We start from the raw sequence: 21,507 nt of genomic DNA on the forward strand, positions 1-21,507 counted from the left end.
GTTGTTGTTGTTGTTGTTGTTTGCTTTTTTGGCAAGAATACTGGAAAGGTTTGCCATTTTCTTATCAAGCTCCATTTTTACAGTTGAAGGTCTGTGGCAAACAGGGTGAGTGAAGAAACATACCTAGGATCACACAATTAATTAATAATCTGAATCCAAATGAATCTTCCTTATTCCAAGCCCATCTGAAAACTCGTAATTTACTATGCATTTCAGAAACAGGCTAGAAAACCATGAAAGTTCTTTCCTCTTTTCTATCAACCTTTGCTAAGAGTTTTCTTCATGTTAAATTTTTAAAACTCTAATATAGGGGTCAAAATATGTAGGAAAGCTAAGAAGTGATTCAATATACTGGATTCCTAGGCTCAATCAAATCATAAAGGACAATACAGCAAAACCTAGAGTCTAAAGTTGTATACCAGGAACAGAGAGGTGAATGCTAGGATCAAGGGTTTGCTAAGGACATTTGGAGGGTATAGTTGTGCTGTTCTGACCATACCTACAGAATTCATACTGGGAAGTCAATAATTAAGAGGTACAATGGATCAGACCATTCCATGTATATCAACAGGGTTCTAGTCTGATCTAATTTTGAGATCCTAGAACAATACAGAGCTCATTAACCAGATCTCAGATAAAATAGATCAGGAGTTTCTGTGATATATTATGACATGTAAATGCAGTACAATATTATTACATTATAACAATAAAAATGGATGAAATAATAGAAACCTGGGAAGACCTGTATAAATTAGAAGACTCCTTCTTTGGCCTTCTTGATGGTACTCCCCCTTCATTCAGCTGATAGGTCACATATGGTTTGGAAACTGTAATCCCCAAATAGAAACTAAAAATCAATTTTGAAAGATTTAAGAACTTTGATCAACCAGCTACAACTTCAGAGGACTGAAAATGAACCATGCTACCAATCTCCTTTCAAATAGGTGATCACCTCAAGATACAAAATCGGACTCACATGTTTGGTCATAGCCAATGTATGGTTTAGTCTTGCTTGATGATGAGAAGGAGGAGGAAGAAGAATACAAAGAAAAAGAGGAAGAGTTTATTTATCATAAACTTTTTATTTGTTTATTATTTATTATGAATTTATTAAATACTTTTGAGAAGCAATTTGAATGCAATAGAGCTTATCTTAAAATCATGTTTTTTATTTGTGTTTGTTAAGAAGCCTCTAAAAGTGATCAAGCCATTTAGGCATACCTTAGGTTTAGGATGATCTAGGACAATTTCAAATGAAAATGTCATTTCATTACATTCTGATGTAGTCTCACATTCTTACTTTATTGCTCTAAAATTTTAGCTAGGTGTTAGAACGGACAGAGAATTGGACTGGTGTCAGAAAGATCTGAATTCAAATGTTGAAATATGTACTTATTAGCCTTGTGAGCTTGAACAAAGTCACTTGAATTCCCTGAATCTCAATTTATCCATTTTTGAAATGAGGATAATTGTACACACCTCCCAGGATTTTTGTAAGTATAAAATAAGGAATGTAAAACACTTTGAAAACATTAAATAGTACATAAATGCTAGATAATGTCAGATCTTTAATGTCTGTCTCATTGCCAAAATTTAACTGGGTAGCCAACTCTACCAGCTCCAACTAATAGAATAGCAAGAATCAATTTCTCATTTGAAGTTCATTTTGTCTTTTCCAGATCTTTAATATTATCATCTACTGATCCATTCTCCAAATTTTCTTGATAATTTTGAAGTCTGCATCAGTCAGCTTCTCTTACTCTTTCCAGTTCATCTTCCTGGTTGAAATCAAAATCTCTATCCTTTAACACCTAGTCCTCAGAGATTTTTTTTAACTCCTCAGTTCCTATGACAGTCATTTCCATTCACCTTTTGCCAAATATCAGAGTAAAAATACTTTGACTTTGACATCATTTGAAATTACTTCAACTACAAAACCACTAAATCCAAAATTCTCTTATTGATCTTTCTCCTTTCTTTTTGCTTTTCACTCCACAGTTCCCCTAATGCCAATTCTTTCCTCTCCTCATGATGTTTGGTTCCTCCATTCCTCTTTCACCTCCCAATTCTATTCAATACTGTTCAAGAATCATTTTTCCTTCATCCAAGATAAGGTCAAAATGGGGACAGGATTAAGACATAAAGGTGATAGCATAAGCTAATTAGGAGAACAATGAATAGTCTATTTGTCAGATATAGGGAGTGGGGAGAAGTTTATGACCAAAGAAGAGATTAGTAAAAAATTTAAATGGAGAATTTTGACTACATTAAATAAATTTTTTTCACAAACAAAACCAGAATTAGAAAGAATGCAGAAAGCTGTGAAACAATTCATAGCTAGTGTTTCTGATAAATCATTTTTTAAAATGTATTGAGAACTGAGTGAAATTTATAAGAATACAAGTCATTCTTCAATTGATAAATGGTCAAAGGATATGAAGAGATACTCTTCAGATAAAGAAATAAAAACTAGAGTCATAAAATATTCTAAAATCATTATTGGTAAGAGAAATGCAAATTAAAACAACTCTGAGGTCTAACATCATACTTATCAGATTGGTTAAAATGACAAAAATAGGGAAAAATGATCAATGATGGAGAGGGTGTGGGAAAATTGAGACACACTAATATGCTATGAAATGATTCAACCATTCTGGAGAACAATCTGAAACTCTTCCCAAAGAGCCTTAAAACTGTTCATACCCTTTGATCCAGCAATACTACTACTACTACTAGGTCTGTAACCCAAAGATATCATAAACAAGAGGAAAAGGCCCACATGTACAAAAATATTTATAGCATTCTCTTTTTTTTTATAGTGGCAAAGAATTGGAAATTAAAGAGATGCCTATCAATTGAAGAACAGCTTAACAAGTTATGGTGTATGAACATGATGGAATTCTATTATTTTATAAGAAATCTTGAGCAGTTGGATTTTAAAAAATCATGGAAAGAGTGATCAAGGCTAATCTTGAGAGAACTGTTATGGAAAATGACATCCATGTCCACAGGAAATAAATTATGGAGCTTGAAAGCAGAAGAAAGCATATGCTATGTTCACTTTTCAAACATTTCTTATAGTAATATATTGTTGGTGGAGCTGTGAACTCATCCAACCTTTCTGGAGAACAAATTGGAATTATGCCCAAAGGGCAACAAAAATGTGCATACCCTTTGATCCATCAATACCACTATGGGGTCTATACCCTGAAGAGATGATGAAAAAGGGCAAAAACATCACTTGTTCAAAAATATTCATGGCAGCCCTGTTTGTGGAGACAAAGAATTGGAAATTAAGTGAATATCCTTCAGTTGGGGAATGACTTAAGAAACTGTGGTTTATGTATATGATGGAACACTATTAGAAACAAGGAGGGATGGGAATTTAGGGAAGCATGGAAGGATTTGCATGAATTGATGCTGAGTGAGATGAGCAGAATCAGAAAAACATTGTACACCCTAACAGCAACATGGGGGTGATCATCAACCTTGATGGACTTGCTCATTCCATCAGTGCAACAATCAGGGACAATTTTGGGCTATCTGTGATGGAGGATACCATCTGTATCCAGAGAAAGAATTGTGGAGTTTGAACAAAGACCAAAGATCTCCAATTTAGAAAAAAAAACCCATTATCTTATTATGTAATTTTGCTATCTCTTATACTTTATTTTTCTTCCATAAGGATATGATTTCTTTCTCATCACATTCAACTGAGATCAATATATATCATGAAAACAATGTAAAGACTAATAGAATGCCTTCTGTGGGGGTGGGGGGAGGGAAACAAGAATGGGGGGAAATTGTAAAACTCAAATAAAATTTTTCTAAAATAATAAAATAAAGTTATCAATCAAAAAATTGCTTACATTTTTTTCTTTTTCATGTTTTTCCCCTTTTAATTCTAATTCCTCTTTCACAACATTTCCAATATGGACATATGCTAAACATACACATACAGCCTATATCAGATGATTTGCTGCCATGGGGAGGATGCCTGAAAACTATGTATCTCAAAAGCTTACAAAAGGCTGAATGTAGAAATCTACCTTTGCAAGTTATTGGAAAAAATAAATAAAATATAAAAAGAGACAATTTTCATTCCCCAATCTAGAGGTTTACCCACTTAAAATAATACATTTTGAATCTATTGATCCTTTTGACCTTTAATTATTTTCACCTATCTATCCTTCAAATCTAGATAATCATATTATCTAAGAGATAGCAAAATGTAGCAAAAGAGTTGACTTGCAGTCAAAAAAACCCTCAAAAGCCTGAAATTAAATCCCAGATTTGATAATAGCGGTTTTATCTTGAACAAGTTACTTTACTCTCAGTTTCCTCATCTTTAAATGTTGATAATGCTTATACTATCTATCTACAAATGATATGGTGAGGAAATCTTTAAAGTATTATATGAATATTAGTTTTTATTACCATTTCCTTCATCTGCTTCATTCATGATCTGTGAAATGATCCTAGAGGAACTCCAGGAATCATGCAAACAATCCTTGAAAATCTGTACTATTTAACTTTGAATAATAACTGTCATACAGTGATATTTTTATTCACATTTTTATTGATTCTCTATTATAGCCTTTCCAATGGACTATTCCAAATCTTTTCTTTTCTCCTCATTCACCAACTCTGTGTATTCTCATCAGCACATTCAGTGAATGAAATATGTATATTACTGGAAAATTTTAGACTTCCTCTTCTCATCTAAGCTTTTTATTCCAATCAATATTTGAAATTTCTATGAAGAAGGAAAGAAGTGGGCCATTGTGCAAGCAAAGGGAACTCATAATCCAATTTATATTTTTTAAAGGAATAGAAGATGAAAGCAAGTGCATGTAATATGAATACAAAATCATCATATATTTCAAGTAAATATATCAGAGCACCGAAATTATTAGCAAAAAAAATAATAGTTACCATTCACATAGCATTTTAAGGTTTAAATCATACTCTACAATATTATCATCTCATTTAGCCTTAAAACAACCCTTGGATGTAGGTGCTCTTATCTTCATTTTAAAGATGAGGAAACTGAAGCAAAGATAGTTTAAGTTTCTGAAGTTGCATTTGAATTCAGGTCTTCCTGACTTCAAGTCAATGTCCTATTCATTGGACCACCTAAGTTAAGGCTGATGAGAAAACTTAAGGACAAGCAAAAGATAGTCTTTTGGTTTTAGAAATAATATATAAAAGAGAAGAAATAATTTCTATGATCACTTGTTAATTAAAACCAAGAAAAGTAAGAACTGCTCAATTCTCACTGCTGCTGTTTTCCTTGTGAAGGAGAGTGAAGTGCAGAAGACAGAACAGAAAAGATGGGTAGTTTCTACATTATGCTATCTCTTAGATAGTATGATTATCTAGATTTGAAGAATGAATAGGTGACAAGAATTACAGGTCAAAGGATCAATAGATTCAAAATGTGTTATATTGAAGTGATTAAACCTCTAAACTAGGACAAATAGAGAAATTATAAGTATCTTGCTTCTTGTGACAAATTCAAATAATTAAGCCTAAATAAGCTACTTCTCAAGTGAGTAACTTCAAAAACAAAATCACCACTAAGGGAAGAGGTTCAGCAGGCCTGGGGAATGACAAGAAATGACAAATCAATGACAAATGATTTTCAGAGTTAAGGATATGGAACATAGGCCAGACCTTTTGATTAAATCCATCATTGATCCCCACCACAAATAATGTAATTAACAACATGCTTTAAGACCTGATTCCTTTATCAGTGAGTCTTTTATTACTAAATGAGATGATTTGTTTTTGTCCTTATCTTCTGTCTCCCTATGGCAACTGACACTAAACCACAACTACATTGGGCAAAGAACTCTGCTAGGCACTGGATATAATGACAAAAATCATATTACTTGCCATCAATGAACATATGTGACCTTCAATGTCCTTCCTTCTTGATTGAACTTAATGTCCTTCCCTTAACTGTCTCTTCTGTGATATGACTTCTTTGTTTCTTTTTCTGAATTTCCTTATGAACTTTAAATTGTTGATATCTACAAGATTCTACATTTGACACTCTTCTTTTCTGTAGGTTGTAGATTGCATCTTCTGTAGAATAACATCCTATACAGTTTGTAATTTGAAGATTGTATATTCTATGGAATGTAGATTCTTTTTCTTGATTATCTTATTGATTCCCAAATCATCAAATATCAATTAATTTTCTGCAGATGACTGCCACAACACTAGTTCTATCTAATCCTCTCCTCCCAAATGCAAGCCTCAGATTTCTAATTTACTGTTGGATTTCTCCAAACTCAGAAAGTACAAAATTAAGCTCATTATCTTTTCTGTAGAATATCCTTTTTCTCTCTTTCTCTTTTTCATTTGAAAGCATTAGCATTCTCCTAGCCACTTAGGGTCATTTAACTTGGAGTTATTGGACTCTTCCCTTATACTTGACCCAGGCTCTTTCCAAGTCTTATAAATTTTTTAAAATTTATTTATTTACACACTGCAAAAATAGTCTTGTTGCAAAAATAAACAAAATCTCCCCTCCCCCCAACAAAGACAAGGAAATCCCAGGAAAAATAAAGTGAGAGAAAAAGAAAAAACTGTACTTCAGTCTATTTTCATATAACATTGGTTCTATCTCTGGGATGGATCACATTTTTATCATAAGTCAGTCAAAGAAGTTGCTTTAATATTTTTCCCACAGTTGCTACTGCTATCTGTATTTCCCTCCATCTAATCCTCTCTACTCCCATTTATTGTATTCTCTCTCTCCTTTCACTTTGTCTCTCCCCAAAAGTGTGCTGTGGGGCAGCCAAGTGGGACAACAGACACCAGGCCTGGAGTCAGGAGGACCCAGGCCCAAATCTAGCCTGAGATACCCAACAATAACCTAGTCCCATGACCATGGAAAAGTCACCCAACCCCACCACCCTGCAAAAAAAAAATGTGTTGTCTCTGACTACGCTTTCCCATGATCTTCCCTTACCTCTACAATGCCCCTCATCCCCTTTCTCCCATCTCCTTCCTCTTCTTTTTTCCTCAAGGATAAGATAGATTTCTATACCATATTGATTGCTGTTGTTTCCTCTACGAGCCATTTCCAATGAGAATGAAGGATCATTCACTCCCCCCCCCTTTCACTTTCCATTCCATTGCAAAAGCTTTTATTAGCCCATTCTACCTTTCTTATCCCTTTCTCCTAGTACATTCCTTTTTTTGGCCATTGACTCCATCTTTATAATATTTTATACCTTTATATTCAGTTCTCTCCTGTGCCTTTAATCTATATATGCTCCTTCTGATTGCTCTAATAAATGAGAATGTTCATGTGAGTTATCAGTATCATCTTTCCATGTAGGATTACAAACAGTAATCCAAGCTCTTTTGCCTTCCAGAATATCATATTCCAAGCCCTATGAGCCTTTAATATGGATGCTGCTAAGTCCTCTGTAATCTTGACCAAGGCATCGTGATATTTGATTTGTTTATTTCTGGTTGTTTGTAATATTTTCTCTTTGACTTGGGTGTTCAGGAATTTGGCTATAATATTCTTGGGAGGTTTATTTTGGTGGGGGGGATTTCTTTCAGGAAGTGATCAACGGATTCTCTCAATTTCTGTTTTACCCTCCACTACTAGTATATCCGGACAATTTTCCTGAAGCAATTCTTTAAAAATGGAGTCAAGGTTATTTTCCTGGTCATTACTTTCAGGTAGCCCAATAATTTTAAAATTATCTCTTCTGGATTTGTTTTCCAAGTTACTTGCTTTTCCTATAAGATATTCCTATAAGATATTTCACATTTTCTTCTAGTTTTTATTCTTTTGGTTTTGTTTTTTCTCAAAAAGTCATCAGCTTCTCTTAGCTCTATTCTATATTTGAAGGAGTTGTTTTTTTCAGAGAGTTTTCTTTATCTCCTTTTCCAACTGACCAGTTTTGCTTTTTAAGGCATTCTTCTTCTCATTGACCTTTTGGACTGCTTTTTCCATTTGACCTAAACTGGTTTTCTAACATGTTATTTTCTTCAAGTTTTTTTTGTATTCCCTTGATCAAGCTGTTGACATGGTTTTCATGATTTTCCTGAATCACTCTCATTTCTCTTCCCAATTTTTCCTCTACCTCCCTTACTTGATTTTCAAAAATTTTTTAGAACTCTTCCAGAGACTGATACCAATTCTTATTTTTCTTGGAGGTTTTGGATACAGAATCTTTTATTTTGTTGTCTTCTGAGTATGTGTTTTGATCCTCCATGTGACCACAGTAATTTTCTATGTATATATTCTTTTTTTCCCCATTTACTTATTTCCCCAGCCTATGACCTAGTTTTGATGTGCTTTCCAAGCTTTTGAGTGTTTGGGGGACATCTTTCCAAAAACTTCAATTCCTTCAATGCCTTATGAAAGTCTCTGACTGCTCTCCTGGTCTGTGCTCTGATCTGTGGGTTCACACAAGTACTCCCCTCTGCCCTGGAGCTGTGAGGAGGGTCCCTGCTCTACTATGGCTATAGCAGGCTCTAGACTGCAACCATATCTGAGTATGAACGAAGCAACAGAATCCTATCACAGGGAGAGTAGAGAGACCTGGACTGCCATACCCCTACCCTCTTACCATCTGTGGACTGAAGCAACTGCCCAGTGACTCTCTGCTGGGTGATTCCATGGACCTGCTTCTGTTTCCCTGTGTGGGGTCTGTGCTGAGGTCTAAGCTGTACTGGGCTCCATGACCACTCTGGTAAAGTTTTCCTGTTTACCTTTCTAGTTGGCTTTGGTGATTCCCTGGGTTGGGAGATCTGAATACTGCTCCCGCTGCCATGAACTCTGGCACCCTCAGGGATACAGATGCCCTGTGGGCTATTCCTGGAAGACTGGAATTCATTTGCTCCAGTGCTGCCTGGCTGTGGCCTGAGTTGTGCTGCAGCTTTTCCCAACCCTGAATCTGGTAGAATAGACCTGTACCACAGATCTACCATATTGTCTTGGGCTGGAAAATTGTTTCACTCAGTCTTTCTGTGGGTTATACCACTCTAGAATTTAGTTAGAGTCATAATTTTATAACATTTGGGGTTTTTCTGGGGGACAGTTTCTGGGAATTCTTCCCTTCATGCCACCATCTTGGTACTGCTAATTATACCTCTATAATATCTGCAAATGTATTGTATCACCCTGGTAGATGAAGATCTGCGACTGTCTCATTTTGCTTCCATTTATGTAGCACGGTATTTCACAGTGCTTAATAAATATTTGTTTATTGATTGGCTTAATTCATTTTTTCATAAAATTACTGCACCCACCATAGTTCAGACCCCCATTTCTACTCACCTAGATTATTGTAAGACCCACCTGGCTTCTCTTAACTTCAGGAAAGCAAATGTAGATTAGTGGTTTGGGAATCTGGAGGCCTTTGTGATTTTCAAAGACCTGGTTTGAAACTTTGACAATTAATACTTGTATGGACCTGAACAAATCATTTCACCTCTGAATTTCTGCACTGTAAAATGTGGATAATCATACTTGCACATGCAATCTAATAGGATTATTGGAAATAAAGTTGCAAATAAATCTCAAAACTTTACATACTATAACTGCATCATCCCCTTCTTCAATCCAATTTCACAATGCTGCCCAATCTTCTTAGAGCTCATGTCATTGCAAAGAATCATAGTATTTTGAAAAGATCATAGAATTTTGAGCCAGAAGTTGTGGATTTAGATCTTGAATTGGGAACTTAGTTTCTCATTTGCAGAATTGGTGATAAAACTAAGCAGCATTCATGATTCCTTCAAGTTCTAAATCCTATATTCCACTCAGGTGTTCAATAGTTTTCTGTTTGCCACAAAATAAATGATAAATTATTTATTATATCATATAAAGGCACTTATAATTCATTTATGACTCACTTTTTTCATCATATTGCTCCCTTCATATATGTGTCCTATATTTCAGATAGCTATATCATTCTCTATCACTAGTTTTTACATTTTCCTTTTCTATATTGGTAATTTTTCTCATGCCTATCATGCTAAAATAAATTCTTTCACCTCATTCTACTTTTCTATTAAGTCTCAAAACAGATTCCATCTTATCTAAGATATTTTCCTGATCTGCTCCCTCCCTCTCAGGTAAAAATTTCTACTTTGCATTCTTTGTTGTTATCATAGTTATTTTTATACATTCCTTCTTACCACAAGATTATCTTGAGGTTAAAGTATCCATCAAAATATTTGTATCCCAAGAGTTTAGCCTGGTGCTTTGAACAGCAGAGTAGATGCTTAATAAATATTTGTTGAATAGAATTGGATTTTCATTGATCTCTAGTATGAAACCTGTAGAAGAGACTACTGCTCAGGTATAAAATTGAACTAAACAATTTCTGATGTCTCTTCTGACTTTGATACTCTATGAATATTCAAGCATTATTTTGATTATTTATTCACTTCCTCCAAACTCTGTAATATTTTTATTTCTTATATTGCATAGTCATTTCTAAGAATATGTTTTTAAGGAGCTCTATCAAGACTTGCGCTTACCTAATTGTCTTAATTCTCCATTTCATTTGAGGGAACCTCCTTTCAATTATCCATATTTACTTTGTCATTTTTCAATGCTAAGCTCTTGCACACATTATCACTTTTTCATCAGTAATGTCCTCATTGTTTTTTTAAACCAAGTTTCATGGCTCTCTTTCTTCCAAAGCAAACTCAACTTGATACCTGAGAGCAGAGACTATACTATAATCCTTCCATATCTTCTTAAATCTTCCATATCTTATATTCATTTTTACAGTAATTTCACACCAATAAAATAAATCTCTTTTTTCCCATTCTTACTAGTATTTTCACATTTACCTCAATAAGTAGTACCTGTGCTAAGCACTTTGAGTCTATACAGTCTTCTGCTGGATTATAAGCTTCCTGAGACCAAAAACCATTTCTTATGTATCTGATCTAATAATTAGCCACAAACAATGGGTACTCAGCAAATTCTGAATCTTCCTCTGATTACTGCTGTCAGCCTTCAAATAGAATAAATATCCTCAAGAAATATTCACTATTTATTTTTATATATTCTTTTTGATGTCACATTTCTATATGAAAAAAATAAAAATCTCCATTTCCATTTTTTTGCTAAAATTATCACTTATAACCTATATTTGGGATCAGGATACTGAATTAGCTGATGCCATATAGCTAAGACATTATTCTATATCTACCTAAAGAATAATAATTATTTTTTAATCCTATGTGATCTCTCTTGAATTGTCCCAGGACAAAGAAAAAATATTGCTTTTTCATTCAAATAAAAAATCTTGATTCTTTTCTTATTGATGTATTAATAATACTCAAAAGATTAGCTATTGGTTTGTGGATCAATTTGAAGAGAAAAAGACCTGATTTTACTCAAAAGTTTTTTAATTTCTTTTTTACTATAAGACCATTTTCTATCATGTTATTCTAATTTGCAAGTGATTTATAATTTTATAAAGAAAAATGCATATTTTAGAGTCTTCACAGAAAATATGAAAAATATTCTATAGCTATTTAATTCAACTTTCTAGCAACACTGGGTTATCCATCAAATTTGTTATTTGCTAGATTTATAATGAAATACATTTATAAAGAAGAATCTACTCTGAAGGGAGATAAGGTTGGTCATTTGAAATGAGTCACCTTTGATTAAAATATTGGTTTTATGTTTTAAAGCTAAAATTCAGATATGTATATACTTAAATAGATATAAACATTGTCAATAAGGAGTCATTACCAATATTTTATGACATGTGAGCTTTATTTTGTATATCATATAGCCTCCACAGTAGCACTCTAAAATTAACTGATTACAATACTTAGTGTTTTACTTTACCTTTACAGGTGGTTCCATTTCCTGTGTAGCCAGGGTTACAGACACATTTATATCCTCCAACAGTATTGAAGCATAGTGCATTTTTGTCACAATTGTGCTGATTTGTGGTACATTCATCATGCTCTGAAAGTGTAAACAGTAAATTGACATTAAAGACTGAGTGTGAAGAACAGTTACAGATAAAACTTCCTTTAAGTAATTATTTTCTTAAATGTGTAAGGGAGAGGACACAGTCAGTGAAATATCAAATTATTTCATAACCTCTTCAGAGGGGAAACATGAAGAATTTAATGAAGTATCACCAAGTAGTTATAGAACTAGAAAGTTTCAGAAAGGTTTTCTGAGATTGTCTAGTCCAATAGGAATTACCTGATATATCATTCTTGATAAGTAATCATTCAATTTCTGCTTTATTCTTAAATCCCCACCTCTTCATTGTACATTGTAATGGTTCTAAAAGTTATATCATTTTCCATTACATCAAAACAGAATCTGAATTCTGTGGAAGAGAGTAGTTCTGAGATAGGAGAATAAAATGTTGATGGCAAACTGAAGATAAGTAATGTGGTAAATTCAGAAGCAACCTTTATAGTTTACTTCAAAATCACCTAGATTGGATTAGTGAGTATGCATATATAATCTATTTCCAGATTTCTCCAGATCAAAATATATGGTTAATATATATCAAAATATGGTTAATAAGAAATTCTGAGGTCACAGCTATTGTTCTGAAAATTTTCTATGCAGTTACTCTACTAAATGCACATCCTTATCTAGTCACTGTCTAAATAGGAGGCATATCCTATTGAAAGTAGATTAAAAACTATTTTATTTCTTTTTAAGAATAGGAGTTGTAGTTTCTCTTAAACTTACAATTTACTCAATTTCCCTTTTATTCATTTCCACAGAAAAAGCACTGTGTTAGGGCAGATGAAAAACTCTATTCCTGAAACAGTGAATTACCTCTCTTGTATTTCCTTCACCTTTAAAGTGACACTTTTTTTATTGCAGAAAATGTAATGTTCTTTTTGTTTTTATTGGTTGAGTAAAATGGCACTTAAAAAAACTCTCTTCCCACACAGTGTTTCATGCAAATATTAAAATCATATAAAATTTCTTGAATCAATCAATATTTATTAAGCATGCTATGGACTGTGCCAAGTACTGGAGGCTACAAAAAGAATCAAAAGTCAGTCCCTGCTCTCATGGAGCTTGCAGTCTAATGGGAAGGGCAACATGCAAATAATTACATACAAAGCAAACCAATTCAGAATAAATAGGAAATAATTAAAAGAGGGAATTAAGAAAAGTTTCAGGAAGTCTTCCTTGTAGAAGGTGGAATTTTAATTGGAACTTAAAGGATGCAGCAAAATTAGTAGTCAGAGAAAAGGAGAGAAAATATTCAAGGCTTGGGGGACAATCAGAAACCAGAGCTGAGAGATGAAATGTCTTGGAAAATGTAACAAAATCCATTTCAACTATTGTCACTATCTGACAAAAACTGGGAAAACTGGAAAGTCATTTGCTAGAAAATCATTATTTAAGCTAAGCTCAAAATGGGTATGATTTAAACATAAAGGATAACATCATTAGGGAATTAGTGTGTCATAGAAAAATTACTTATTAGATTTTTAGGTATCACTTTTGGATTTGTTTCCTGACTGCCATACAAAAGATACATGATGAATGGTTGATGATTGACTGAGTCCAAATAGAAGAGGAATTCTCAAAGGCTGTGAGGTCCTCCAACTGTTTACAGATAAACATTGTGTTGATCATATCGAATGACATATCAAATCAAAGAGCGTACTTGAAATCCATAATTAATCAAAAGAAAATAACTTAACTATACACATTAGAAAACCAAGCAAATGAAAAAATGCCTATGGAGACTATGCTATGCAGCTTTATGGGTAGCCCATTGAGTTGATCTAGTTACTACTTATGTCTTGGACTGACATTGTTCACGAAAAGTGAACTGGGTCAGAGTTGAATAGGGGAAGGGGATAGGTCTGGATTGCCTTTTAAAAAAAGGAAAGCCCCAGCTATTTAACAATGATATTTTTTTCCAGTGGTGCTTTATGGCTCACAATTTTGCAAACTATGCCTTTCTTGACTGCCGTATTACACGATTGATTTCCATTTAACTTTTCTTTTTTTAGGTTTTTGTAAGGCAAATGGAGTTAAGTGGCTTGTCCAAGGTTACACAGCTAGGTAATTAAGTGTCTGAGGCCAGATTTGAACTCAAGTACTCCTGACTCCAGGGTTGGTGCTCTATCCACTGCACCACCTAGCCACCCCCTATTGAACTTTTAATCTGCTAAATGTATTTAAAATTTTTTATTGATGTCTTTTTTATATCACCATAGTTTTCCCCAATCCCATCCTGTTCTTCATTTCATCTCATAGAACAAATATGTTCTTTGTCTTTGTCTTTTAAAAGATGAGAAGAGAGGAAAAACTAGCATAGCCTATCAACATATCAAAAAAGTCTGAAAATATGAGCAATGGGAAACATTTGTGGTCCTTTCACTTAAGCAAAGGGGTGGGATGGGAGAATCTTCTCATTTTTTTTCTTTTGTGCAATTCATGCTCTTAATAATTTTATGAGCTCAAACTATTTTTAGGTAAACTTATTTAGTTTTGCATCCTTGATCATGTACTTGTGAAGCTGATTTTTTTGAATCCAAGTGCTTAATATTATATAGATCCTTATTATATTTCATTGCATTTGATTTAGCCAAACATTCTAACCCATAAAAAGTTTTTTGAAAAAAAAGAAATAATGATTGCTTTAGGACAACCACCATTACTCTTTTTAAAAAGAAAACAGGTTCTTAAGTATCCTATCAAACCTTGATTTTTCAGAACAAAGACAAGCTCTCAGAAGCTCAAACTTTATAGGTATCACAAAAACAAGAAAAAGCACAAAAAAGTAGTCTGTGGCAATAAAAAATGTATTTCAAACCAGGTTTGGGGCAAATGCCTCCTGGTATTGACAGGCATATTGAAAATTTGCAGGAGGCCAACTGTTCAAATAAATGATGGAGATTAAGCAGGATAAGCCTTGAAGTATAACTAATGTTTTATCAGAATGTTGTTATTTTATTGATGCAGAACCCTTCCTTCTGATAGAGAGTGTCACAGGTCATGCTGGAGAAGAAAGATGCCATTGAATACTTCGGTTGTTGGAAATTTTTCCTACTATTTGTGAAGTTGTTTTCATTTTTCATCTCTCATCAAAGGATTATTTTCCTTTATCCCCCCTTCCCCCAAAAGAAGTTCTTGAATGAGTTCTACTTTGGCAAATTTACAGGTTTGTTGCTATTGGAAATTTCATTTCTTCTGGAGACCCTTAAAGATAAATACTCTTTGACTTCCAGAGCTATTCCAAGCTTTAGGGTTGCTTAGGTGGAGCAATCCTAGGATTAGGGAGCAGTTGACAAAGCCCTGAAATCATGTTCCTTTTGATGTTCTTCCAGACTCCTAATTGTACAATTTTTCCTAGGACCTTCACCTGCTCTTGGTTACTGAAGTTTTCATTTGGGGAACAGCCTCTCCTACAGTGATACTTTCCTTCTTCAAAATGTAATATATTAGTACCAAATTGTTAAGAAATAGGATTTTATTGGATTTTAGAACATGTAGCTTGACTCTGAAGGATATATAACATAAATATATAAATAATTACTCATATGTACTGATACATAATTACTGTTTATGATATAGATTTTAATATTGGCTATTTAGAGGACCACTGCTAATTTGAAAACTGCTGATTTGTCCATTTACTGTATATATTTGATTGATGCAGAAACTGTTCCCTCAAACTTTTTTTCTATATCACATTTTATAAAGTGGACATGTTATGGCACAAATGAATAAACAGTCTAAACACACAGAATTTAATTCTTAACTGACTTGATTGTGTTAGTAAAACTGCTTGTGGCAAATATGGAGTAACTCCTCTAATATGCTTAAATTTTGTTTTCTCCCACCATTTGAGAAAACATTGTAGAGTATGAACCAGGGTTAAAAAAGCAACAATTAATTCTTTTAAAAAAATACAAACAAAAATGATCTAGTCAACATGTTTGTAAGCCTCCCAAAAAGAGTGAATGACAGATGCATTGCAATGTGATTACTCCTTGCAAGAAAGTCCCACACCACCATCATCAATCAGTATGTATACTCTTACTATGTTGAAATCTAATGAAGTCAAAGAAAAATTTTATCAAGATCTGGAGAACCTCATCATCAATGTGCCAAAAGAAGACAAACTTATAATTCTTAGTAAAGGTTTGCACTACCAAGGGGTCACTGGGAGTAATAGAATCAGAAACATCAACAGCAACAGTCACTTTCTACCTACATGGTCTTTCACTTGCCTAAAGTTAATGATGTTTCTTGGATGCATTCTCATAGTAAATGTTAGCATTTAGTAGACTATATCACTGTAAGGAGAAGAGATTTACAGGATGTGAGAGTGACAAAGGTGATGTATGGCACAGAGTACTATTCTGATCATAGATTTATCCTCCCAAGTTGAATTCATTCAAAAAAACAGTGTCCCAAGGCAAAACAACTATCAGAAGACTTAATTTCAATAAATTAGAATGCTTCTCTGAGCATGAACAGTTCCTAGCTAACTTGGAGGAAAATTTGAGCAACCTCATGATTGACAACAGTGGAACAAAAAAGGATCAGGCAGCTTTCAGAAATTTGAAATGACAATATCACATTTACTCATGTGGCCCAGAACACTTGCAAATGTGAAGTTTGATGATAATAATGGGGAAACTTAGAGGTTGCTAAAGAGAGAGAGAGAGAGAGAGAGAGAGAGAGAGAGAGAGAGAGAGAGAGAACTCTATCAAGGTTTAACAGCTAAACAGTTTATCTTATCTCAAGAAGGCAGTGTTAAATTCCATCAAACGAAATTGGGAGAGAATTCTTGACTCAGTAAGAAGAAAGATGAAATTTAATTATATACTGATAGTAACAATATGAAGTCTTTTATAACACTCTGAAGGCTATTTATAGGATAAAGACCCATGATACACCTTAACTATTCAGTGTTAATGGAGTCACATTAATTTGTGATAAGGACATGATCCTGGAGAAATGGGTTGAACACTTCCATCTCAACAGACTGTTATCAATCTTTGCTGAAGCCATTGATTATATAGCTCAGATTGAAGTCAATTCTCTCTAGTCAAACTTCCAACTGAAGAGAGGTTTTGAATACCATTAGGCTTCTCTCATGTAGCAAAAAGTACCTGCCACTGATTCAATTGCAGTTGATATTTACAAGATGGGGGGTCCATTGCTCATAATAAAGCTGACTAATTTTCTGATCAAGAGGAAGCTATCCCTCAGTAGTTCAAGAATGTCTCCATTGTCCATCTCTATAAATGAAAGGGAAATAGTTTGTCCTGTGACAACTACAAGGTAGAGAGGTGGTCTTTTAGTCATTGCTAGCAAGTTTCTTAACTAAAGTCCTCTTTAATAGACTGACATTTCATTTGTAAGTTGGTCATCTACCCGAGAGCCAGTGTGGTTTCAGAAACATTTATGAAAAGGTTGATGTAGCCAGTGTGGTTTCAGAAATATTTATGGAAAGGTTGACAACTGCAGGAATGCCAAGAGCAGAAGTAAGGTCTGTCCACAACATTCATTGATCTAACAAAGGACTCTGTTGCTATTGGTTACATGAAAAATTATGGCAAAATTTAGATGTCTAGAAAAATTCTTTAGTACTGTACATGAGTTGAGTTTCATGATGGTAGCATAGTTGCCTGGGTTCTCAATGATGGATTACAGTCTTGTTGGATTATGGTCTTGTCCTTTCCCAGTTACTAATGGAATGAAACAAGGCTGTGTGCTCATTCCCATGCTTTTTAGCATATTGTTTTATGCAATGCTGTTGGACACAGTCAATGAGAATGAAAACAGTTTCAAGGTCAGTTACTGCACTGAAAATAAATTATTTAACTTGAAATGGCCACAAGCTGAAAATAAAGTAGAAGGAAAGTTGGTGTGTGACTTTTTGTTCGCAGATGATTGTGAATTTAATGAAGCCTCTGAGGCTGAGATGCAACAAAATATGGATTGATTCTAGTTGCTTGTTCTAATTTAGGTCTAACAATTAACACCAAGAAAACACAGGTACTCTACCAGTCATCACCATACCATCCATATGTGGAACATTCTGTATAAGGTCATTTACCTAGGCAGTATACTTTCCAGAGATGTCCACATACATGAGATTGTTGTCACATGCATTGCTTGAGTTAGCTCAGTTTTTGAGAGACTCCCATGGAAAGCGAGGGAGAGAAAATATGCCAAATTGAAGGTTTGCAGAGCTGTTGTTTTTGAACTCATTGTTGTATGCCTGTGAAACTTGGACAGCATACTAATGACATGCCAGGAAACTGAATTACTTCCATTTAGATTGTCTTAATAAAATTCTAAAGCTCTCCAGACAAAATAATGTGCTAGACCAAATAATGTGCTAGACACTAAGATGCTTTCTTAAGTTCAACTGCTAACCATTCAAACTCTAGTAACAGAGAGTGGAACTCCAATGGTCTGACCATTTATTTGAATGTCAAAAGTATGTTTGCCTAAAAGACAATTTTATGGAGAACTCACACAAGGCAAGTGCTTACATGGAGGTCAGAAGAAGAGATACAATAATACTCCAAAGATCTCTCTCTGAAGAACTTTAAAATTGATTATGAGATATAGAAGGCATTCTCATACAACTATCCAGCATGTGATGACCACATAAAAATAGTGTTGTACTCTATGAGCAAAGCAGAAAGGTTAGACATGTGGATTTAGAAATATCTCTACTCCAAATGTTTATATGGACTATTTATGCTTGATGTGTTATGGAGCTTTCTGAGTTCATATTAGGCTGATCAGCCACAGTCTCCAAACCAGCCACAGTACCCAAATTATGTCATTTTGGTCCTCTTCAAGAATGAAAGACAATAAGTGACCAGATTATTAGACGTGGGAAGCATAAAAAAAAGCCTCAATATGAAATGGAGAGAATGAGTACAACAGATGTTTAACCCTGAAAAAGACCCAATAATGCTTTTGTTTTGGCCCTTGATATCCTACTAAGCCTAGAGTAAGAAGTAAAAGCCCTTGGAAGTAATTTCGTTGGAATTTACTTATGGTATGGTATAGCTTTTCTATGGGGATCCCTGTATAGCCTTAAATCTGTCTTTCTTCACTGGACCCACTTTGTTCTTGGTTCCTACTATTAAAAAAGGTCTGAAATCCTGGATAAATATTTAGTTGCTAGGAGAAATTCTGCTTTATCCTTATTTAATATCTTCTTTAGAGTCTTGTATTAAAAAAATCTCAAGAAAAGGTTTTGTAGTACAATTCATAATCAAATTCAGTTATTAATATTCTTTCATACTTCCAAATTCATGATAAAACAGTTAACAAGCAGTCTTTTGGAATGTTAATCCCTATTTTTATTGCTTGCAAAAAGGCTTGTGCAGTAAAAGGATCCACTGGTTCCAAATCTCTCCCTAACTAAGAATTATTCTTATGTTAGCAAATTTTAGTACTCTCTCCAGTGTAATTCTTTATTTAGGTAGTATTTTTTTAAATCCCCAAGATTGCACCCAAGTGAAAGGTCAGATTAATCATGAATTCTCTAAGGAACCCTGATTGCTTAAAATTTTATTTATGTAAAAATTCCTTGGAATAAAAAATAAAAAATTGATGCAGCCATAGCAGAATGCATTTCTAAAATATTATTGTCAACTTTAAACAATTTTAATAATGTATACTTGGAAACAGACTTAATTGAATTTTTTTACATTATTAAAATAATGCTGGGAAGAAAATCTGGAGTAGTTAGGCTGTTAGAAAATTTTCCTAAAATCATTATTTGGCAATTTAAATCACTGATAACAATTATCACATGATACAATATATTGGAAAAACAAAACATATCTTTTTTCATTAGACTCATAAAACATCAAATCAAGCTAGAAACTGTAATAAACTAAATCAAAATGGAAATTGTTAAATATTAATGGAGTTCTGGGACCCATATGTGTGGCATGTAGTTTATGAATCACTACTATCATATGATATATGCATCCTGCACTTTTCTCATCCTTTGCTATATTTGGGTTTTTCAAAGAGATTAGCTAGTATTTCTTCCTTTTTTTATATTCATTTATATTCATTTTATTTTTGTACAAATGTCTTTTATACATTATTAAAATATTCTTGTTTAAGAGTAAACATAAAACCTCCCCCCCCAAAAAAAATATAGACCCTCATCAGCAATAAAGTAAAGGAAAAGGAAAAAATTAAAATTAAAATAAAAAATAATAATAATAGGTGCAGCTAAGTGGCACATTGGAAGGAGTACCAGCCCTGGAGTCAGGAGCACCCAAGTCCAAATCTGGCCCCAGACACCCAACAATCACCCAGCTCTGAGACCCTGGGCAAGTCACCCAACCCCATCTGCCCGGCAACCCCCCCCCCCCCCACAAAGTAACAATAACAATAATAATAAAAATGTACTTCAGTCTGTGTTCCAACATCACCAGCTCTGTCGCCGGTAGATCTAATTCTTTATTTTTTTTTATGTTTTTCACAAGGCAATGGGGTTAAGTGGCTTACCCAAGCCCACACAGCTAGGTAATTATTAAGTGTCTGAGGCCAGATTTGAACTCAGGTACTCCTGACTCCAGGGTTGGTGCTCTATCCACTGCACTGCCTAGCCACCCCAGGTGGATCATATTCTTTAGGATAAGTCCATCACAAAAGCTATTTCCATAATTTTCCACTGTTGTCATTGCTGATTGTAACTTCCTCCATTCATACTTCCCCACTACCATAGGCTATATTTTCTCTCTCCTTTCACTTTGTAACTCTTCTTAAATGTGTTGTAAGGTGTGGCACAACAGACTAATCACCAGCCCTGGGGCCAAGAGACCCTGAGCCCACCTACCACCCCTAAGGCCCAGCAACCACCAACCCTGTGGTCCCAGACAGGCCATCCAATCCCAGCCCCCAGCAAGAAGTAAAAAAAGAAAATGTGTTAAATCTTACCACTCTCCCCCACGATCCACCCTCTCCTCCATCATTCACATCCCCCATCCCCCTATCCCTCTTCTCTCCTTCTTATTCTAGATGTCTATACCCCATTGAGTATATATGCTGTTTCCTCTCTGAGCCACAATTGATGAGAGCAAAGGTTCCCTCATTCCCCCCTTGCCTTCCCCCCTCCATATCATTGCAATAGCTCATTGTAATAAAAAAGAATCTTATTATATGAAATATCTTAGCCTATTCTACCTCTCCTATCTCTTACTCCCATTACATTTCCCTTTTAGCCATTGACTCCATTTGTACAGTATATTATATCTTCAAACTCAGCTCTCTCCTGTGTCTCATCCATAAAAGTTCCTTCTATCTGCTCTATTAAATGAAAAGTTTCCTATGAGTATTATCAGTATCATTTTTCTATGCTGGAATACATGTAGCTCATCATCATTAAGTCCCTCATATTTTACCCTTCTCCTCCACTCTCTATGCTTCACCTGAAGTCTGTACCTGAAGATCAAATTTTCTGTTCCACTCTGGCCATTCTAACAGGAACATTTGAAATT

General features: G+C 34.3%; 1 protein-coding gene across 1 annotated transcript in view; it reads right to left on the bottom strand.

The window, feature by feature from the left end:
- NELL2 (neural EGFL like 2) overlaps positions 1-21,507 on the bottom strand; it is a 193,486-nt gene that overhangs the window by 49,636 nt on the left and 122,343 nt on the right. Inside the window, exon 14 of the mRNA XM_074194879.1 lies at positions 11,855-11,977. Coding sequence (XP_074050980.1) covers positions 11,855-11,977 — 123 coding nt within the window. The remainder of the gene's footprint in view (positions 1-11,854; positions 11,978-21,507) is intronic.

Source organism: Macrotis lagotis, chromosome 7 (genome assembly GCF_037893015.1).
Source record: "Macrotis lagotis isolate mMagLag1 chromosome 7, bilby.v1.9.chrom.fasta, whole genome shotgun sequence".
In the NCBI taxonomy this organism is placed as follows: domain Eukaryota; kingdom Metazoa; phylum Chordata; class Mammalia; order Peramelemorphia; family Peramelidae; genus Macrotis; species Macrotis lagotis.